Source organism: Simochromis diagramma, unplaced genomic scaffold (assembly GCF_900408965.1).
Source record: "Simochromis diagramma unplaced genomic scaffold, fSimDia1.1 OVJJ01000418.1, whole genome shotgun sequence".
In the NCBI taxonomy this organism is placed as follows: domain Eukaryota; kingdom Metazoa; phylum Chordata; class Actinopteri; order Cichliformes; family Cichlidae; genus Simochromis; species Simochromis diagramma.
In genome coordinates, this window is record NW_024387407.1 from 194,208 (window position 1) to 214,878 (window position 20,671).

Here is a 20,671-nt window from a genome sequence, read left to right on the forward strand (position 1 = left end):
TTTACTAATGTCCTTCACCACTTCATCACTGCAGCTAACATGAGACAGCACCTGCAGCCAATTCAAATTGCATGTGAAACCAGTGTCATGAATCCCAAGACTTTGTGAACAACTCAAATATTTCCTCAGCTTACAGATCGGTCAATTGATGATGCTGGGCGAGGGATGCAACGAGGATGATGTAAATCAGGGTTCAATATTAAAGACCAACTCGAGCTACAGCTCCCCCAACGTTCCAAGAGAACGAAAGATAAATCTTGTGAACATTCATTCTTGTTAACTTTAAATTTGATGTCATCATATACTTGAGAAAAAAAAATGCAGATGTTTTAGCATTATGGATAATGCTATTAACTGGCATATGTTAGTATCTTTTCATTTTGGGTTTTCTTGTTTTGTTTAACAGGCAACAGACGGACTGAAAAGGACCACAATATTGTTTTGCCTTCCAGGTGGGCACGTCTCAGTAGCTCTGACATTACATGAAAATTATGAATATCAGTGAGTCTGTGGGTTTGGCGGGATTGGATAGACATGTTGCGGGAGCAGGTGGTAATGGTCAGAAATTACATTGGAGTGGTATTTAAATGAATAGTTCTGAGCAGGGCTCTTATTGCTCTTCCTGACAAGCTACAAGCTCCCCCGACACCACTTACCGTCTCCTGTCTCTTTCAGGTAGTCACCCTGTGTCCCTCCCTCTTCTTTAGGCAAAATCCAAAAATGTCCTTCCACATTCCTCTTCTGAACACTGCACCTACCGAACACCTCTTCAGCTGCAATCCTCAAAATCTAAAGTCATCTTCAGTACAATAAGTGTGAGCCCTGGTACAGGAGTAGAAGTGGAAACAGGGGGGAAAGAAGTCACCAACACCTGTGATGTTGCAATGAGCTTGACAGAGTGGCAAAGTGGAAGCGATCTAAATCTTGGATTAGTCACCAACACTTGGGAAGCATACATATGTGCAGTAAGTGCATTATTTTCTTTCTTTTTTTATTTTAGAGGGTTGATTGTTACTGATAATGTTTTGTAAATGATACTATTTGATAATGTGTCATTTGTTTCTGCTGGGACAGTCATTTGTCCATGACTGACGTCTTCTGTTCTCGCCGTGGAGCAGCATTATGAAAAGATTTCCTAGAAGCTGTGAGCAGGTTTCAGCAGCTCTTTTTTTGTCACAGTATGCGCACGTTTTAACCGTGTTGAGAAATCTCACTGTCGTTTCACACATCAGTTCAGTGGAAACAGCAGGAGGAAGTAGCTGGTGTGGTGCAACATACAACATAGAAACAAAAACATGCAAGACATAAATCTGTTTTTAAAGGACGAGCTGACACAGAAAAACCAAAAAAAACATGTCATTAAAATCAACTCTGAGTTTGATTCAAAAGTCTGTGTGATTAAGAGCAGTTAAGGGGTCCTGTTTTCTTGTGTACAGACACTGACCATCCAGTGGTGACTGAGTTGCTGAAGACTTTATAAGGATTTAGTGAGTAAACTAACCACACTCAATATCTATAAGTTCTAAAAAGCCCTTAAAAGGTGATAAGTGCACACATGTAGAGGTCACATTGGTCACTGCAGCGGTCATGTTGTTCAAGGCGAGCGAGCTGCACCTCCCAGTGCATGTATGTTGGTGGGACCAGAGCTTTATACAGATTAGAAAACAGTTTGGTTAGTTGCAACCTTGGAACTGCATTTAGAACATTTAGTGTTTAAAATAGAAGTTTTTAAACCATTTAAATAAATGTAGATAATAATTCTAATGGCTGATTCTAGTCTAATACTTAAAATAAACCTTAGAATTGCTCAGATGCATTCTAGTGTAGAACGTAAGTTAAGCATGTTTCTGAATTTTTGTTAGGTTAGCAGGATATAACATATATGTAAGGTTATATCCTGCTAACCTAACACTTACGCTCTCAGTTTAATGACATAACTGTAGATTGACACAGATGTGTCATTTTCCAATCAGTCGGTTGCTGCTAATTCTCGAGTTAAAAACAATACAACAATACAACAATACAACATGTACCAGAAACTATGTTTGAGTCATGATGTGACTGCTTAGTGCTCTGGAATACAAATATGCGTAGTACAACTCTTTGATCAGATGTCATTTAGATTAAGCTGTCGATCTTTAGGCCCACAGAAACGCTGATGCAGGAAGTTTGGCTCTCTGAAAGCAGCTGGGCATCTAGTGGAAGTATGTTGTGGATCCAAATCCTTTTGAATTAGCCATTAAACACAGTAAAACTGTGAACCTCTTAGATCCAATCTTCTCAATTGCTCATCTCGCAGAAGATAAAAGGGAAGACCTCTTCTTCACCTCACTTTTATACCCCCCCCCCCATCCGCGCGCGCGCACACACACACACACACACACACACACACCCACACCCACACACCCACACACACCCACACACCACATTCCTTCAAGTTGTTTAATCATATAAAATCCCCTCAAAACTTAACTCTCTCTCTCTGACTTACATGACTTAACAAAGTTTAAACTTTTAAATGTTAAAATCACTTCATTACATTTTCTTTGTTATTCTCAGCATATTAAGCAAATTTAAATATTGTTATTAGGTCCACTAAATCTGTCTTTTAATTAAAGTAATTTTGACATACAACCTATTCTGGTGGAGGTTACTGAAAATTATTCTGACATGATGAGGAAACTTTGGTATTTCCACACACACAGCATCAAGGGAATAACATTTTGTAAATGTTTGTGTGCGGTTTGTCACACAGTGTTTTGCTAGTTAAATGTACAGCTGCTGTATCTCTCAGACATAGACAAAGATGTAAGACAGACAGGAGTGGAGAGGAAGAAGAGACCTTATATTTAAAGGTAAGGAAACCGTTCACTGCTCACTGGTATTTGATAAACTGCAGATTTAAAGACTACATGTAGTGTCATCATTGTTAATAGAATATTGGATCTGTGTATGAATGGGCGAATCAGGGATGCTGTGTAAAATGTTTTGTCTGTTGACATTTATATTTTCAAATGTCAAGAAGTCAAACAAAGGAAGAACACACAATGACACATTTTTAATTTTATTCATCAAAATTATTTATTAATCAAACAGACATAACATTGTTGGTTTTCATCCCCTCAAAGAAATTCATCTTCAAAACACCACAGATATCACATAGAAATGATATCTCAGCTCTGTAGAGGAGGGAATCACAATAAAGCAGTTTATTTCAAGTTGTAGATTCAAGCTGCTCTTCATACTTTGAGCCACAAGATGTCACCAAAGAGCACTGTGTTGAAAGGGTTCGAGTAATGAAACCTTTTTCAATACTAGCTTCAGAAGTTCTGTTCTGTTCCTCATATCAAAAGCTGCTAAAATGCATCTTTTAAGTTAAGCATCACTGTAGATAAGGAAACACACGGTGACCACTCTGCTACTGTTACGGTCGCTGACCTCTAGGCTCTCCCCATGTGAGAGAGCTCTTTGTCTTCCTTCTGTGTTGCTGCTCTGCCTCATAAGCACAGCTGAGATGTCTTGCAGCTTGTAGGCCACTGAATAAAGACTGCCATCTCAAAACACCATGCCCTTTTTCTTTCCATTTTCCTGGGCGTTGAGTTGCAGTGATTTGGATGGGCTGTGGTTGTGTGAAACTTTTAACAGTTGGTGTGACTGTTTCTTTTGTTCTTTTAAAGGTGTGTCTTTATATGAGTAACTGCAATCAGTCAGAAAACAGTTGTATTGGGCAGAGTGCACCTTAGGAAAAAAGGTTTCTTCCTCACTTGGTTTCTTGTCTTTTTAAATAATGTATCCTTTTTATTGGAAGGATGACTGCATATTAACCAAATTCACTTTTGCGCTATTAGGCAAAATTGCTTAATAATACTTACAGTTCAAATACAGTCTCCATCACTGGTTATTACAACAGAGTGTTAGGGCCACATTAAGGAGAGAAAATATTGATCATTTTGACAATAATGTTGAAATTTTAACATTAAGGTCAAAAATCTATTTTGGAAAAAAAGCCAAAATTCGGCTTTTTTCAAGAAAAAGTAAATGTGGAGATTAAAGTTGTTTCAAGTCAAACTGCTACAGTTGCTATAGCCTCTGAGTTAGTGAAATCATACTTCAGAGTCTGTTTTAGTAACAAGGAAATGACTTCTGTTTAGCACATAAACACGGCGTGATGAAAAGATGGCGTAGAAAGCTGCATTTTTATGCACAAGTGCGGAAGAGTTGGCTGGATTTGTACGAAAGGAAATGTCTGGCGGTGCACAGATGCGAGGTTATCAATGGTTACATCCTCGTGCATTAAAGACGATGTATGTTGTATCACAAGGCAGCTGATCAAATTGTTTCATTAACTCAAGTACAAATGGTATTTTGTAGAGGCTATAGCAGCCATGGCAGTTTGCCATGAAACTGTTATCCTCCCATTTAAACTTTGCTCTGAAAACAGAATTTTGACTTTATTTTCAAAATGATAAACAATATATATTTTTTCTTTCCTTGATGTGATCCTAATGCTCATCGGTAAGTTACTGTCAAGTAACAGTAAAAATCTTAATGATGACAGCAGTAATTTTTTTATATCTAATCTCTAGAGTCTCTTCAGAGTCTATCACTACACACCCACCGAGTGTTGTAACATAAGCAACACTCAACACTTTCCTGTTGCAACTCAAAGGGTTGTTTTCAGAATTTAATGCACCAACTAAACAGCCAACAACTGTCATTTCTGTCAAAATGAATATATAATGTACAAGTGTGAGTGTCTATGTTGAATCATCTAGGTAAGGAAATCTTAAAAAGTTGATTCTGTTCATCTGGACGTACTGTTTTCAGTCTGAGAAATATTTTGTCACTCATCCAATTGACTTCTTCAGGTAGGTGCACGGTTTTCTTAAACCAGAACAACTTAACATGGGAATTGCTGCTACTACTCAGTGACAATATTTTAAGATCAGAGATTTTATTATGGAGGCAGATGAAACAATGGTCTTGTATGATGTTACATCTCTCTTCACTTGTGCAAGTCACTGAAGCATTGGTTGTAGTTTGTAAGAGATTACAGGATGACCCCAACCTCAGCAACAGGACCACTCTCAGCACTGACCAAGTGTGTTTGTTCTTGAAACTGTCTTCATTCCTCATATTTCAGGGTAAGTACTACAGGTACAAAAAAAAAGTGAGAGAGAGGGTGACAGAAAGAAATATAAACAAGCAAGGTTCCCGTTGTTCACTTCAAAGATCTGGCTCTAAGGCTACCTTCACACTGCAGGTGAAGGCGCATCAAATCCGATTTTTTTTTACCCTATGCGACCCATATCCAATCATGGTATGACAGTGTGAACGGCACAAATCCGATATTTTCAAATCCGATCTGGGTCACTTTCGTATGTGGTACTGAATCCGATACATATCTGATGTTTTAGAAAGCGACTGCTGTTTGAATGGTCATGTCGCATTAAATCCGTCTTTTACGTCGCCCACACAAGACAGACGCCAATTATCAGCGCCGTTGAAGACAAACAAGAAAGCATGGCGGCGGAAACTGGAGACAGAGCGAGTTAATGGACAGAAACTGAGGTTTTGGACTTGATTAGCATATGGGGAGACAATTCTAAAGAAATTGACAGTCTACTGCAGCAACACCTACTACTACTAGCTCTGTAGCCCCATTTTTACTTCCGTAAACAGAGCGCATTGTGTGTGACGTCTTCTTTTGCACATGCAGGCCGCTTTTAGAGCCATGAACATTCACACTAGAGCGCATTTGCGGTCACATTTCATTTGTAGTGTGAACAACCAGACAAAAAATATCGGATGTGATGAAAAAATCGGAATTGAGCATTAAGACCTGCAGTGTGAACATAGCCTTAGAGCCGACACATCACTAGTTACCATGACAATGTACCAGGATAGTACCATGTGATTGCCAAACCCATGGCCACACTTTAAAGTTTGTAACACTTGTATTTTCATTCCTTTTTTGAACACAATAACACACTTTAGTTTCCAATAAGTTTATTGATTAGTTTGGATACATGTGTTCTTTACTTATGTATTCATATCAGTTCATTACTTTGATTTTGGCTGTTATTTCTTTTACTTCTTACCTGCCATGATCCAGGGAGTTGCCAGACAAAGGTGGTGGCTAGGGTTTGAAACCATTAAATGCAAAGAGGGATAATTGGACTGCACCACCACCTCCTGCTGAAGGGGAGAATGTGTGTTTTCTTTAATTAAATACAAAGTATTTGTATTTAATAAAATATTGAGTTTGGGGTTTATTAGTTTTGATTTTCTTCTTTGGTTTTTATTATCAAACCAGACTGTACTGCATTGTTTGTTGTTTACAATTTTGTTTTGTTTAGTTACCCCTCTTGTGTCATAGTGGTCTGATCAGCCATTATATATACCTCTGTATGTTATTTCATGTTTAAGTCAGTTATGTTTGTTTGGGCTGTTGCTTGGTTTGCTAAGGTTGCAGTCTTTGCCTGAGTTTAGTTTTATTTCATTGACCTCTTGCATTAGCTCAATATTTATTACTTTTGTAAACATAATTTTTGGGTTAAATGGCAACCCTATTTTTCAAATAATTCCTGTGACTCCTCCTGTTTTCAACTCAGTCCATCACATACCAACAAAATGAAGATGTATACAGAATTAATGGAAAGCCACAGAAAATGAAAGTCGTCCTCTTCTATCGAGCCACCTATGAAGAATGCAGATACAGATTCTTTCACTGGCTCAAGGCGGGTAACGCAAGCAACGTTTGAGAAGCTTCTGCTTATATCAATAGTTGATGCCACTGCTGCAGAAGCTACCAATGATCAATACAAGAGGCTGTCTTGGTCTGCTTTTGCAAAATGTCAAGCTCTGTGGAATAAAACCAGTGGGTCAATCATGGCTTATGAAACAGTGGAACGTGAGTGCAAGTTGCAGTTTCTTCGACCCAACCAGACTCATGGGAGCTCCCTGTTGTGTGCATTCATAAAGAGCAAAGAGAGAAAGCAATCTGCAATGTTTGCACTCCATAAAGATGTAAGTTGATGAAACTTGTTTTTAACCTCCTAGGACCTGGTGTCCACATATGTGGACATCACATTTTGGGACGTCTAGACAAAATACTTAATTTTTCTCTACAAGGGCCTGATATCCACTTACGAGGACATTATGCTGCCACTGTTCTATCAAAATTTGAAACCAATGCCCTCATGTGGGTCTCGTTTTTCACAAAAACAAAAATTAGGTCAAAACAAAACAGGTAATTATTTGTTTTTACATTCTTTAGGTCCCAATCAATGCAAATAGCAAAGAAAAATTAAAAATGCATGCCACGAAAGAGTTCAGGTCTTAGGAGGTTAAATAATATTGTGTGAATTTTTGGATACTCGACCCACCTCTGGTCATAACTTACCTGTTAGCTCGGGGTGCAAATGAGGAGACATGCCCGGGTTTGTGGCATTATCATCATCTGAGTGGACAAAATCGGATTGATTGTAAATATCTGTGTAATGTTTTCTTAATATTTCAATAAATCAGAGCTGATTTCAAACAAAGTTTACTGATCCAGGACTGGAAATATCGGCTCTACTGCACCCATTTGTTTCTGTCTCTACGAGCCGCTCACATCACTTGACATTTTTCTAAGTACAGGTCATTCCACATAAATTTATCAAACACCTTCCACCTGACCATCAAACATCTGCCTGAAAAAAACTCCAGCTGAAGGTTTTAAACAACATTTCTTACAAACTCAAACTGATTAAACCGTGCTTCAGAGAATAAAAAGGAGGACTTATAGTCAAAGGTTAAAATCCATCTAGAGCTGTTGTTTGTGTCAGACAGAATTTGATGTTGGTGTTGATCTGAAGGAAAAATAGCTGCTGGTAACTGCTGGTTGTTCAGTGAAAGGAGCCAAAAACACACATTTAATATTCATTTCACTTGTATAGGTCTGTAACAAACTGAATCCACCTTAACACCACCTGTGTGTGTGTGTGTGACTACACTCCCACTGTTGGGAACCTGAGAAATAACCAGAACAAAGTCTGAAATAAAAGCTGACAGACAGACAGCTGCAATGCTGAGTCACACTTTATTTTCTGAGCTTCATGCTGTGACCTGTTTTACAGTTGGTGGCACCTAAACGACTTAACTCTAGAATTAAACACACCCTCATTTATGGGTGAAGCAACAGCCTTTGTAAAGTGAAGGTGAATGAAGTTCCGCCCCTCACATAACTTACCTGAGACAAACCAGGAAACAGGAAATTCTTCGTCCTCAGTGCAGAGAGACGCACAGACGATCAGACTGAGCTCAGACCAAACTAGCAGCTTCCTCTGAGTGAGTCCAGCTACAGGAGAGAAAAGTGGAAAACTCCAACACTGCTGCTTCAAGCTGCTGACGCTCCACACACTGAATGTGAGTTTGAGCAAAAACACGACTCAAAGGAAGTTTCAGTGAAGGTGGTAGAGGAGGGAGGGGAGCCAGGACTGACTGTACTTCCTGTCTGCTGTTTTCAGCTTCACTCACAGACTCAATGGCTTCCAGATCAGAGGAGGATCTCTGCTGTCCGGTCTGTCAGGAGGTCTTCAGAGATCCTGTTGTTCTGTCATGTAGCCACAGCTTCTGTAAAGACTGTCTGAAGAGATGGTGGAGAAAGAGACAAACACACCAGTGTCCAGTTTGTAAGAGAAGATCTTCAATGGATCCACCTTTAAATGTGGCTTTAAAGAACCTGTGTGAGTCGTTCTTACAGGAGAGAGATCAGAGAGCTTCAGAGGCTCTCTGCAGTCTGCACTCTGAGAAACTCAAACTCTTCTGTCTGGACCATCAGCAGCCAGTGTGTGTCGTCTGCAGAAACTCAGAAAAACACACCAATCACAGATTCAGACCCATCGATGAAGCTGCACAACAACACAAGAAGGAACTTCAGGAAACTCTGGAGTACTTAAAGAAGAAGTTAAAGGCTTGTGAAGAAGTTCAAGTGAAGTTTGATCAAACAGCAGAACACATTAAGGTCCAGGCCCGACACACAGAGAGGCAGATTAAGGAGCAGTTTAAGAAGCTTCAGCAGTTTCTAGCAGAGGAAGAGGAGGCCAGGCTGGCTGCACTGAGGGAGGAAGAGGAGCAGAAGAGTGGGATGATGAAGGAGAAGATGGAGGCTCTGAGCAGAGAGATAGCAGCTCTTTCAGACACAGTCAGAGCCACAGAGGAGGAGCTGAGAGCTGAAGACGTCTCATTCCTGCACAACTACAAGACTGCAGTGGAAAGAATCCAGCACTGCCCCCTGCTGCATGATCCACAGCTGCCCTCAGGAGCTCTGATAGACCAGGCCAAACACCTGGGCAACCTGACCTTCAACATCTGGAACAACATGAAGGACGTGGTCTCCTACACTCCTCTCATTCTGGACCCAAACACTGCAAATCCAGAACTCATCCTGTCTGAAGATCTGACCAGTGTGAGACGAGGAGGAGAGAAGCAGCAGCTTCCCGATAATCCAGAGAGGTTTGATTATTCCTGCTCAGTCCTGGGCTCTGAGGGCTTTAACTCAGGGAGTCACAGCTGGGATGTTGAAGTTGGAGACAGCTTTTGGGACTTGGGTGTGTTAGCAGAGTCTGTGCAGAGGAAGGGAGACATACAGTCTGGATTATGGACAATATGGTTCAATAGAGGTAAATACTACAAACACTCACCATCAGCTCCATCCACTGTTCTCTCAGTAGAGAAGAAGCTCCAGAGGATCAGAGTGAATCTGGACTGGAACAGTGGAAAGCTGTCGTTCTCTGATCCTGATACTAACACACACATACACACCTTCACACACACTTTCACTCACAGGATGTTTCCATATTTTGAAACTTTGGCTGGCAAAGTGAAGGTGTGTCCGTTGAAGGTGTCAGTGCAGCAGATGAGTTGAGGATGATGATGTTTCTAATGTTGTTTCCTGTCAGTGAGTTGAAGCTGTTAAACTGCAGCTGTCCTCCTGCTGCCTCGTTGTTCCAAAGCTCTTTGTTTCTCTTTTAGTTCTCACTGTTTCTTTCTGTTTCTGCTGTCCACCTTTTCACATGGAAAATCATTTCACTGTTTCTCACTGAATGACTCCCCAAACTAGATTTGAAATTCTATCAAGTTTCTAATCATTACAAGTGATTCATGTTTCTATTTGATGTGTAAATGGAGATGATTTACTTTGCTGGGATATGGACTGACATGTGTTGAATGGGAGGAGCAGTTTGTTGTTGTCTTCTTGTCTGTTTATGACAACAATAAATATGTTGTTGAAACAATGATTCATGTTTAACTCCATATATGAAATGTTTCTGATCTTTGAATTCTGTTTGATTAAAGACTTTCTTCATACCATACCACCTTTATTTATAAAGCACTTTAACATAAAACCAGAGTTCACAAAGTGCTGTACATGCTAATAGCATAAGTAAAGAAAATTAAAATGAGATAAAATAAATAACTAAAAAACTAAAATAAATTGAAAGATGTTTAAACAAATTGAGTCAACCCCTCTAATCAATGCCAAAGGCTTCAGCGAATAAATATGTTTTAAGAAGACTTTTAAATTCAGAGAGAGAAGAGGCCTGCCTAACATGCAAGGGTAGATCATTCCACAACTTTGGAGCAACTACAGCAAAAGCACGATCACCTTTAAATTTATACTTAGTTTTCGGTACCTTAAGGAGCTGCTGATTGGCGGACATAAGGTGTATATGGTTGTAGTAGCTCCGAGAGGTAGGGGGGGAGCAGGCCATTAACAGATTTAAAAGCAAATAATAGAATTTCAAAAACAATCCTAAAATGTACAGTGCTGCAGCATTTTGCACAACCTGCAGGTGCCTAATGGACGCATCACTAACCCCAAAATAAAGTGCGTTACAATAATCCAGCCTAGAAGTAACAAAGGCATGGATTACTGTCTCAAAATGCTGTTTCGATAAGATAGGCTTTACTTTGGCTAATTCCCTCAAATGATAAAAGCTAGATCTTACAACAGCTCTGACCTGGCTTTCAAGTTTAAGATTTGCCTCTATTTTAACTCCCAGATTAGTGATGACTGGTTTAACATACTGTGCCAGTGAACCAAGATCTATAGTAGTGGCCTCAGAAGTGCCACCAAAAACCATCACTTCTGTTTTCTGTTCATTAAAATGTAAAAAGTTCAAAGCCATCCAGGCCCTTATTTCATCAAGGCATCTGAGCAGCGGGTCTACTGAGAAGCCATTTATCTTTTTAAGTGGGAAATAAATCTGGGAGTCATCGGCGTAGCAGTGGAAAGAAATCCCATGTTTCCTGAAAATAGACCCAAGGGGTAGGAGATATAGAGAGAAAAGAAGCGGGCCTAAAACTGAACCCTGTGGGACCCCACATTGAAGAGAAGCAGCAGAGGATACAAACTCCCCTAGTTTCACAGAGAAAGTTTGCTCTGCCAAATAGGATCTGAGCCACTGCAGTGCGGTACTCCGCATACCCACCAACTGCTCTAAACGGGAGATTAAAATATTATGATCCACTGTATCAAAAGCAGCAGTTAAATCTAACAGCACGATAATAACACAGTCACCTGAGTCATTTGCCAAAAACACATCATTAAAAACTCTTAAAAGGGCAGATTCGGTACTATGTAAAGCTTTAAAACCAGATTGGAAGACTTCTAAAATACCGTGTTCTTCTAGGAAGGACATTAATTGCTTGTAAACTACCTTTTCAAGAATCTTTGAGATAAAAGGCAGTTTGGAAATAGGTCTGTAATTCGCAATAACATCAGGATCAAGAGCAGATTTCTTGAGTAGAGGCTGAATCACTGCATGTTTGAGATTGACAGGTACAACACCAGAGGACAGACTACTATTTACAATGGATTGTACAGCTGATGCCATAGTGAGAAAAACCTCTTTGAAAAATCGAGGAGGGAGAGCATCATAAGGGGAACCTGAGGGCTTCATGTGAGCAACCAACTCCTGCAGGCAGAGCAAGGAAACTGGCTCAAACCTGTCAAAGCCTTCCCTCCAGTCAGTTCCCTCACCTGCTGTCCAGTCCCCTGTAGTCCAGCCTGCCCCTGTCCAGTCAGCCCAGTCTGCTCCTGTCCTCTCAGTCCAGTCAGCCAGTCAGCCAGCTGTGAGCTCTCCTGCTCCTCAGCCAGGGGTTTTCGCACCCGCTGGCCCGGCCGCTCTTCAGCCAGGGGTTCCCGCACCCGCGGGCCCGCCCACTCCTCAGCCAGAGGCTTCCGTGCCTACTGGCCCTGCCTGTCTCCAGCCAGAGGCTTCCGTGTCTACTGGCCCTGCCTGTCTCCAGCCAGAGGCTTCTGCGCCTACTGGCCCTGCCTGTCCTCAGCCAGAGGCTTCCGCGCCTACTGACCCTGCCCGTCTCCAGCCAGCGGCTTCAGCTTCACCTGGTCCGGCCTCGGCTTCTGCTTCGCCTGGTCCGGCCTCGGCTTCAGCTTCGCCTGGTCCGGCCTCGGCCTCAGCTTCTGCTTCGCCTGGTCCGGCCTCAGACTCGGCCTCGGCTTCTGCCTCGCCTGGTCCGGCCTCAGACTCGGCCTCGGCTTCTGCCTCGCCTGGTCCAGCCTCAGACTCGGCTTCTGCTTCGCCTGGTCTGGCCTCAGACTCGGCTTCGGCTTCAGCTTCGCCTGGTCCGGCCTCGGCTTCGCCTGGTCCAGCCTCAGCCTCTGCTTCTGCTTCGCCTGGTCCAGCCTCGGCCTCTGCTTCTGCTTCGCCTGGTCCGGCCTCAGACTCGGCTTCGGCTTCTGCTTCGCCTGGTCCGGCCTCAGACTCGGCTTCTGCTTCGCCTGGTCCTACAGCTGCTCCTCAGTCTCCGCCGGCTCCCGTGCCGCCTCCTGCAGCTGCTCCTCGGCCGCCTTCTCCTCGTCGCCGGCGTGGTCGACCACCGGACCGGCTCAGTGGCCGCCGCAGTCTTCCTCGCGGCTGCCCACCGGACCACCTTTGCCTGAGTGGCCGCCGTTGCCTTCCGCAAGGTCGGCCCCCGGACCAGCGCTGTTGTCGTCGCCGTTGCCTTCCGCACGGTCGGCCTCCCGAACTGTGTCCACGTCACCGCCGTTGCCGTGCGCACGGTCAGCCCCCTGAACTGTCTCGTCTCAGGCCACGTGGCCGCCCGCCTGAACTCTCTCTGTGTGGACTCCGTTGCTGCGTCCTGGGCCCCCTCCGCCCACCCTGTTCTGTTTTTTTTTCTTTTGGCCGTCGGGTGGCGGCCTTTGAAGGGGGGGGGGGGGGGGGGTACTGTCAGGGTTCCTGGGTCGTTGACCCAGTGATTTCAGTTTGTTCATGTTCAGTTTAGTTCGCCACATTAATGTTCTCACTTCCTGTTTTTTCCCCTTGTCAGCTTGTCAGCAGTCTACCAGTCCGTTAAGTCCAGCCAGCCAGCCAGCCATCCATTCTATCATCTTTTGTCTACATATTCAATAAATCTCGTTCTGCACCAAGAGTCCTGCATGTGGGTCATCCCTTCCTTGCCTCCGCACACGACCCCTGACACTTCTGGCAGCCAGGGTGTCTTCATTCAGCCAGGGTTCAGATTTGGCTTTTACTTGCCTAAGCTTAAAGGGGGCCACTGAATCTAAAACAGTTTGGCAGACAGAGTAAAACCATGTACTCAGCTCTTCTGTATCATTGCATATGAAATCAGGAAGGCCGCCGTTCTGATTAAAAACAATAGAGAACTGTCCATCAGAGGAAGGGTTAAAAATGCGACAGCACCTAGCAGCAACAGGAGGAAGATTAACTTTGGTACAAGGAAGGAAAACCTCAAACAAGACAGACCTATGGTCTGACCATACAACATCACAAACCTCTAAGTTAGAGACAGGTAAATTGTGAGTTAAAACAAGATCCAAAGTGTGCCCATATTTTTGTGTAGGCACAGACAGAGGTTGCACAAGATCAAAAGAGTCAATAAGATTTAAAAAGTCCTTTGCCATTGGCTTGTCAGGGCAGCACACGTGAATATTGAAGTCCCCAAAAATAAGGACATGATCATATTTTGGCAAAATTTCAGCCAACAGATCAGAAAAGTCATTTAAGAAGTCCTTATTGTATTTTGGGGGTCTGTAAACCACAGCACAGAGCACTGTGTGAGCGCAACCTAGCTCAAACATACTCAGTTCAAAGCTACTAGGTGAGGTTGATAATGGCAGTGGTTTACATTTATACTGCTTCCTAAAAACAACAGCTAGTCCTCCTCCTCTGCCTGATATTCGAGGAGAGTTTAAAAAGCAGCAGTCATCAGGTAAGAGATCTGTGAAAGCGCTGGACTCACCGGCCCTCAACCATGTCTCAGTTATACAGAGGAAATCCAGTCCTTGGGTCATAAATAAATCCCTTAAAATAAAAGTTTTATTACTCAGCGATCTAGTGTTCACCAATCCAAACCTGGTGGAGGTCAGCATGTTCGTGGCTGACAGCAAGACCCGACGCAGCGGCCGCAAGTTCTGTAGGTTCGCACCGCGCCGACGAAGATGTAAATCTTTCGCGGCTGGGACATCGGATCCGAGCCAACAACGGGCACCAGCCAGGCATCGATGGGCTCCAGAGAGCACGGAGAAAAGGCATGACAAGGTACAGATCCACGTTCGTTCCAAGGAGCCGGGGAAGAGCGCACCAAGTACGCCTTAAGTTTCACGAGTAGACCGCTACGTTTGCCCCGGCATCTGAAACGCTTTCGCCGTGAGGCTGGGGCCAGGGTCCGACAAAGGTTAGCTGGTATCCCAGACAGGAATTTAGGTAACGCCTTATGTCCATTATAAGTTGCATTGGTAAGATCACTGGCAACTAGTCGGAGGTCCAACAGCTTTTGGCGATTGTACATTAAAAGAGAGTTGACTCTAGCAATAAAAACCAACATAAGCAAACACAACAGAGGAAGAGCCAGATGGCGAGCCACACACACTGGCGCCATCTTGATAATAATAATAATAAAAAAAATGCTCAGATTTAACTGTTTTTATTCTGTAGAGAATATTCACTATTGCTTTGTCTTTGGACAAGAGGTCTTGAGTATTAATACACATATCTCATAGATGTATCATCATCAAAAAAAAAAGAGATTTCAGTGTATTAATAGAACTAAATAAGCTCAGAGTTGAAAGGCTGGAGTATTATGTACGTGCTTCACTGTCAGTATCTTCAGGGGGATTCAAAGTCATGAGATAAACTAGTGTAGAGAAAATCATCTGAGCTTTATTTTGTATCAAAGCAGAGCGTGTCGTCCAGCCGGAGGAATGTCTCCGACTGCTTCACATGGAAACATCAGCAGGAAGTTTGTAATGATGGAGCTTGTTTCATCAACTAGTTTTTCCTTTATTTACAGCAGAAGAAGAACTGAAAGTGTGTGTGGATTCAGAGCGCTCGCTGTCAGTACAAATAAAGAATGGCAAGAGATTTAAAGGAGCAAAGCGCAGTTTTTAGAGCTTTAAAGAGAAATCACATTTCCAGTGTGAATCCTGAAAACTTCACATGATGAACCAACATGAACCTGCATTCACAGTCACTTCCTGTGTGCTTTAATAAAGTGTCTGAGGAGAAAATCAATCTCATTTTCACTTCTTTTCACCCTGCTGTCAGTCTCATTCTCAACACTCAAACACACAAAAAGATTGACGTCTTCATGTCTTTTATTTGTGAACGAGCACATAAATATTTGCTAAAAATAAAAAGATTCTTCCAATAACTGAATGAAGAACAAATCAATCTATTTTAAAGTGTCATTAAAACAAACAGCTCAAAGCAGGAAATAAAGTGTCTGTTCACAGCACCAACAAAGCAAGTCTTCACGAATAAAGTTGCTCCACCATTTTCCTTCATGCTGTCCAACCACTGCCAGAAGATTTAGACCCCACTGTGTCATTTTCAGCTGTGAACACGTTATCACCACATAGACGTTCAAAGTGATTTGACAGAAACTCTGATCCCCAATGAAATCCTCGCCACAGAGCCATCTCTTCGTCCTCCTTTTCTGGGAAAACAATCAAACTTTACATTACACTCTGCATTTGTCAGGGTAAAGTCCTCCACTGATATCTAACACACTGCTGACTGACCTACTTCAGTTTTTTTTGTGTGGAAAGCATCATCATCATCATTATTTTGACCTTTGGCTTATTTCATTTGACATATTATGTGCGAAGAGTATCATTATTGACTCCACAATCTTCAGTTATTCAGTGTGTTTATTAAAATCAAAGGTGTGTGAGCAGCTCAGTTATACCAAATGAACATCATCTCTTTGTGTGTGTGTAATAATTACATTACTATTAATGTAACTACTATAATTAATAATTATTACATTATAGTGTTTTCAACGAGGATGTTGGTGACACCGAGTTAAACCACAAATGAAGACCCTGGAGTTTAGTTGCAGCTTGTTTAATTGTCTCCATGAACACGTGGTGAAAACTGAAATGACAGAAAATAAACTCCATCTCAACATGTTTACATCAATAAAGTGCATTACTCTCACTAAAACATTCATGTTAGCAAATACACATTAATATCAAAAGTTATCTGTACAAACTGTCGTATAAAGTAACTTACGGCGTTCCGGCCTGATAATTCGGAGTAGATGAGATTAGATTACATCTCCATACTGCCTTTAGGATGAGGAGCCTGTTTCTCAGCAAAACCGAGCGCTTGACCCAAACCGGAAGTGCTCGACCGGAACCGGAAGTGCCCCGCCAGAACGGGAAATACATTTTAGCGATATTTTCCTTTTAACTAAAACGTATGTAAAGCATGAATTATTCATTTTAACAACACATATTAATTTCTTAATGGCAAATATTTTTAGAATTATTTATTTCAAACTTATGAACCTATTTATTCAGAGAAACGCCTTAAGGGCAACACATACATAGTTGTTTACTTTGACTATTATTGTTTTCTAAAGAAAACAACTTTGTCTAAAAAATTAACTACAAATTGATCTAGCTGAAATTTTGACTTTATTAAGGGGTGGTGATTGCTCAATTTATGCAAAAAGATTTTGAAATATTTTAATCCATGTGTCCAAATCCCAAAAACATTGTCCGAATACCGTAAAATAAATTAGTGGTAATTTATTGCAATTTTCTAAAATTGTTATTTCCCAGTGGGACGTATAAATATCCATGTAGCACACAACCTGAGATTTGGAGAAAAAAAGAATCCTCAAATTGAAAATCATTTCTAGTCAAAGTTCATTTTAATAATTTTAAAATTTTATCATCAGAACATGTAAAATTCACATTTTATTTAAATATTTTATCAACTGCCAATAAGCCCAACCTTGTGTCTATGTTGGTACAGAGGGATTCCACATCCATCGTAAAAAGTAAGGCGTCACATGGATCATTCACATCTTTCAATTTGTCAATAAAGTCATATGTATCAGGGTGCATTAAAGGGATGAGACAAGGAATTTAGAAAAGACTCTATATGCTGTAATCCTGAATGATTCAGAGTCACAATCACTAACAATAGGGATTTTAAATGGAACAGACAAGGTTTCTGGAGGTTTATGAATCTTAGGTGAAAGATAAAACGGGCGAGGATGAGGAAAAATCGGAGCAGACAGATATTTTTCCTGAGACTTGGAAACATAATCCTCTTCTTTCAACTCCCTCATAATACTTCTGACAAGACTCTGAGTCTCTTTCACCTTCTTTTCAACACAACAGGTGAAGTTTAGTGTATTACTGCCTCCTGCTGGAACACGTATGTCATTGTTAGTGAATCACTTGAACTATTGCCTACATCCCAGCTAAGTGATCAAAGGTCTTAATATCTCGCCTCATGTGAGTAAAAACTATAAGAGTGCTAAAACAGAGCTTTTCTCCATTTCCTAAAAAATAATTTATTTGTAATCAAAAATAAACCCCAAAAGAAGTAGTGGTGTAGTCGGTTAATCACCGATCAAAATATAACCCATGTTAAACATGAATATATACCAGTTAACATAACTTATTTATGATTTTACTGAGAGTTAGTTATGCTCAATACTGACATGCAGGGCCGTGCAGAGAGGTTTAAAGGGGCGGGTGCTCAAAGTTAAAAAGGAGCACATTGAACCAGGCTGAATAACAACAACACACATTCATCAAGAATCTAATATGGGCAACAAGGCAAAGCAAACATCGCCAATGTTTTACCTGATGAGTACATGGTAAATGGCCTGCATTTGTATAGCGCTTTTCTAGTCCTTAAGGACCCCCAAAGCGCTTTACACTACGTTCAGTCATCCACCCACAGGCGATAGCAAGCTACATTGTAGCCACAGCCACCCTGGGGCGCACTGACAGAGGCGAGGCTGCCGAACACTGGCGCCACCGGGCCCTCTGACCACCACCAGTAGGCAAACATGGGGTTCGTATCTTGCCCAAGGGTATTTGGCATGCAGCCAGGGATTGAACCACCGACCTTCTGATTAGTGGCTGACCTGCTCTGCCACAAGACCTGAGCTACAGCCACAGTACAATGTTGCTGTTGAGGGGTTTCTGCTGCTCCTGCTGCTGATAGTGCTGGAGGGCAGGGCTGTGTTGATCTGAGACTGTAGACATTAAAAAGTCCATAGGAGAGATGGTAGCTGATTAAACAAGTGTCATGAGATAATAACAAAATGCAAAGATTGGTGACAGCGCTTGGAACCATAAGGCAACAAAAAACTGTGAGAAATAATTTAGGCTCTGCCTGTGAATCACTCTTTGCTTCTCTTCTTCCTTCCATCCCATCATTTCATATATATCTCTCCACTTGCTGTCTATCTGAGAACAAGGCACAACTTGCTATTGCAATAAACTATAATCTAATTATCCACACCTAACAACTCTTGCACTTAATCTAAAATAAAATGATGACACAAAAATGTTATAGCCCTGCCTTTAGTAGCCTCACACAGCTCCTGCTGTTTCCTCCTCATGTCCTTACCAGGCATGTCTGGACAATGTTATATCATGAGTAATAATTTAAAAAAATCTATATACATAAAACACACACATGCACGTACACACAGTGACATTTTAGACCTTCTTCAGAATACTGTATATACTATGGGCATCATGGTGCTGATCCAGAATCCTTACATTATTATTTATTACTAGAGCTACAATAATAAAGCAAAGAGGAGGGGGAAGTAATAAATATGAAATAATGTATTTATGATGATTCCATTTGTTTCACTATCCACTCTGTGCAGGGCAAAGCTTATTACATTTTTAAACTGTAGAGATACAATCATTTTACTGCTGTAAAATCCAAATTTTGTCTTATTTAAAATATAAATCTAATATAATCTGCTTCTTAATGTATGTTCTTTAAAATACAGCGTGTGTTTTTTATATATTATAATTATAATCATTATTATGTGGACATGCATATTAGATCGTTTTTAGTGAAATATAATCCCTCCAGAAAGGCAGGAAAAGCCCGGAAACTTACTTTAAAACTAAATATGTTCTAAATACTTTAAAACTAAATATGTTCCCTAAAACGGTGACAGAGCTACAGACCCATGACAGCCTTACACAGGTAGCCAGCAGCTGTGACCAGCACTACTTGTGCAGTTAATAAAAGGACAGGTAATGTTTGTCACGCTGTTGCACACACAGCACGCCTGTTTGTTTCAGTTCGTCAGTTGCAACAAGACAGCTTACCAACGTGTACGTAATAAGCTAATACTCCTGGGTGCTATACACTACAGTGTACGCTGTACACCTACTTACTGGTTTTGTCGCATCAGTCTGTGTCTCTGAGTTAACTTGTGTTTCTCCTACAGCTCCGGACCGGAAAAAATGCGCGTGCTCTTTGTGAGCTCGTTCCCGTCTCGTAACCAGCGCGTTCTGCCGTCAAGGGCGATCATTGGTTAAATGTGATCATGTGACTGATGCAAGCCAGATCCTTTTATTTAGCAAAACTGTGATTAATAGTTAAATATTATTGTTGAGGGGCACAGACAAGACTCCGCACGCACACACACATAAAAAAAAAAAAAAATTTTTTTAAAAAGTTGCCTTATCAAAAGGGCACTTTGGGCACCCATCAGGAAAGGGGCGGGTGCTCAAGCCCCTCTAGCCCCCCCCCTCTGCACGTGCCTGCTGACATGTTGAATGTAAATAAAATAGAGTAAATATGTTCAAGTTAACCAGTATTGTAACTACAGGGTCCAACAAACAGTGGCCACACCTACTGATGTCTTCTGAAGTTTATTTCTCTCTCTTATTTTCTTCAGACACCGTGAAAACTAAAGAAAACACAAAGTTTGCAACTTAAATATCTCTGACCTTATAAAAGTTTCACATGTTAGGGTCCATAAACAGTTTTGAGCTGCAGAACAGAAAAAAAAAGATTGAGCTTTGCTGTGACGCCGAGACAAATCCCGCTAGTGGATCACAATCAAGTGTGTTTGTTTTTGGAACTGTGTGCACCTACTTCACATACAAGGGTCAGTTCTACAGGCAGAAACATGGGTGTGCAATGGGCTCCCCAGTTTCACCCATCATGGCCAATTTGTACAATGGCCAATTTTTTTTCTGCTCTTGCTCTTGACAAAGGCGGTCACACTTTTCTCCTCCTCTCCCTTAGCTTCCCTGCTTAGCCTCTTATGTCCTTGTCTAGTCTCGTGTATTTTGTATTACTTTTCCCTGGAACACTCTCTCACAGTCTGTTCTCTAAAACCTAAAAGA

At 41.6% G+C, this 20,671-nt stretch overlaps 1 protein-coding gene and 1 long non-coding RNA gene across 2 annotated transcripts; one reads left to right on the forward strand and one right to left on the reverse strand.

Annotated features, from left to right (window-relative positions):
- The first annotated feature begins 8,244 nt into the window (after positions 1 to 8,244).
- Positions 8,245 to 9,993, forward strand: LOC120720781 (nuclear factor 7, ovary-like). The gene is made up of 2 exons (XM_040010561.1): positions 8,245 to 8,412; positions 8,514 to 9,993. Exon 2 carries the CDS (start codon positions 8,531 to 8,533, stop codon positions 9,911 to 9,913), a length of 1,383 nt encoding a protein of 460 aa, XP_039866495.1. The 5' UTR covers positions 8,245 to 8,412; positions 8,514 to 8,530; the 3' UTR covers positions 9,914 to 9,993.
- A 5,089-nt stretch (positions 9,994 to 15,082) lies between these two features.
- On the reverse strand, positions 15,083 to 16,834 carry LOC120720762. Its single transcript, XR_005693037.1, has 3 exons — positions 16,551 to 16,834; positions 16,303 to 16,412; positions 15,083 to 15,972 (listed from the first exon to the last, which is right to left on the reverse strand). It is a non-coding gene; the product is annotated as an uncharacterized LOC120720762 (long non-coding RNA).
- Between the last annotated feature and the right edge of the window lie 3,837 nt (positions 16,835 to 20,671).

Excerpts from the sequence above, each read along its gene's own strand:
- LOC120720781 (XM_040010561.1), top strand. The coding sequence starts at position 8,531 with ATGGCTTCCAGATCAGAGGAGGATCTCTGCTGTCCGGTCTGTCAGGAG.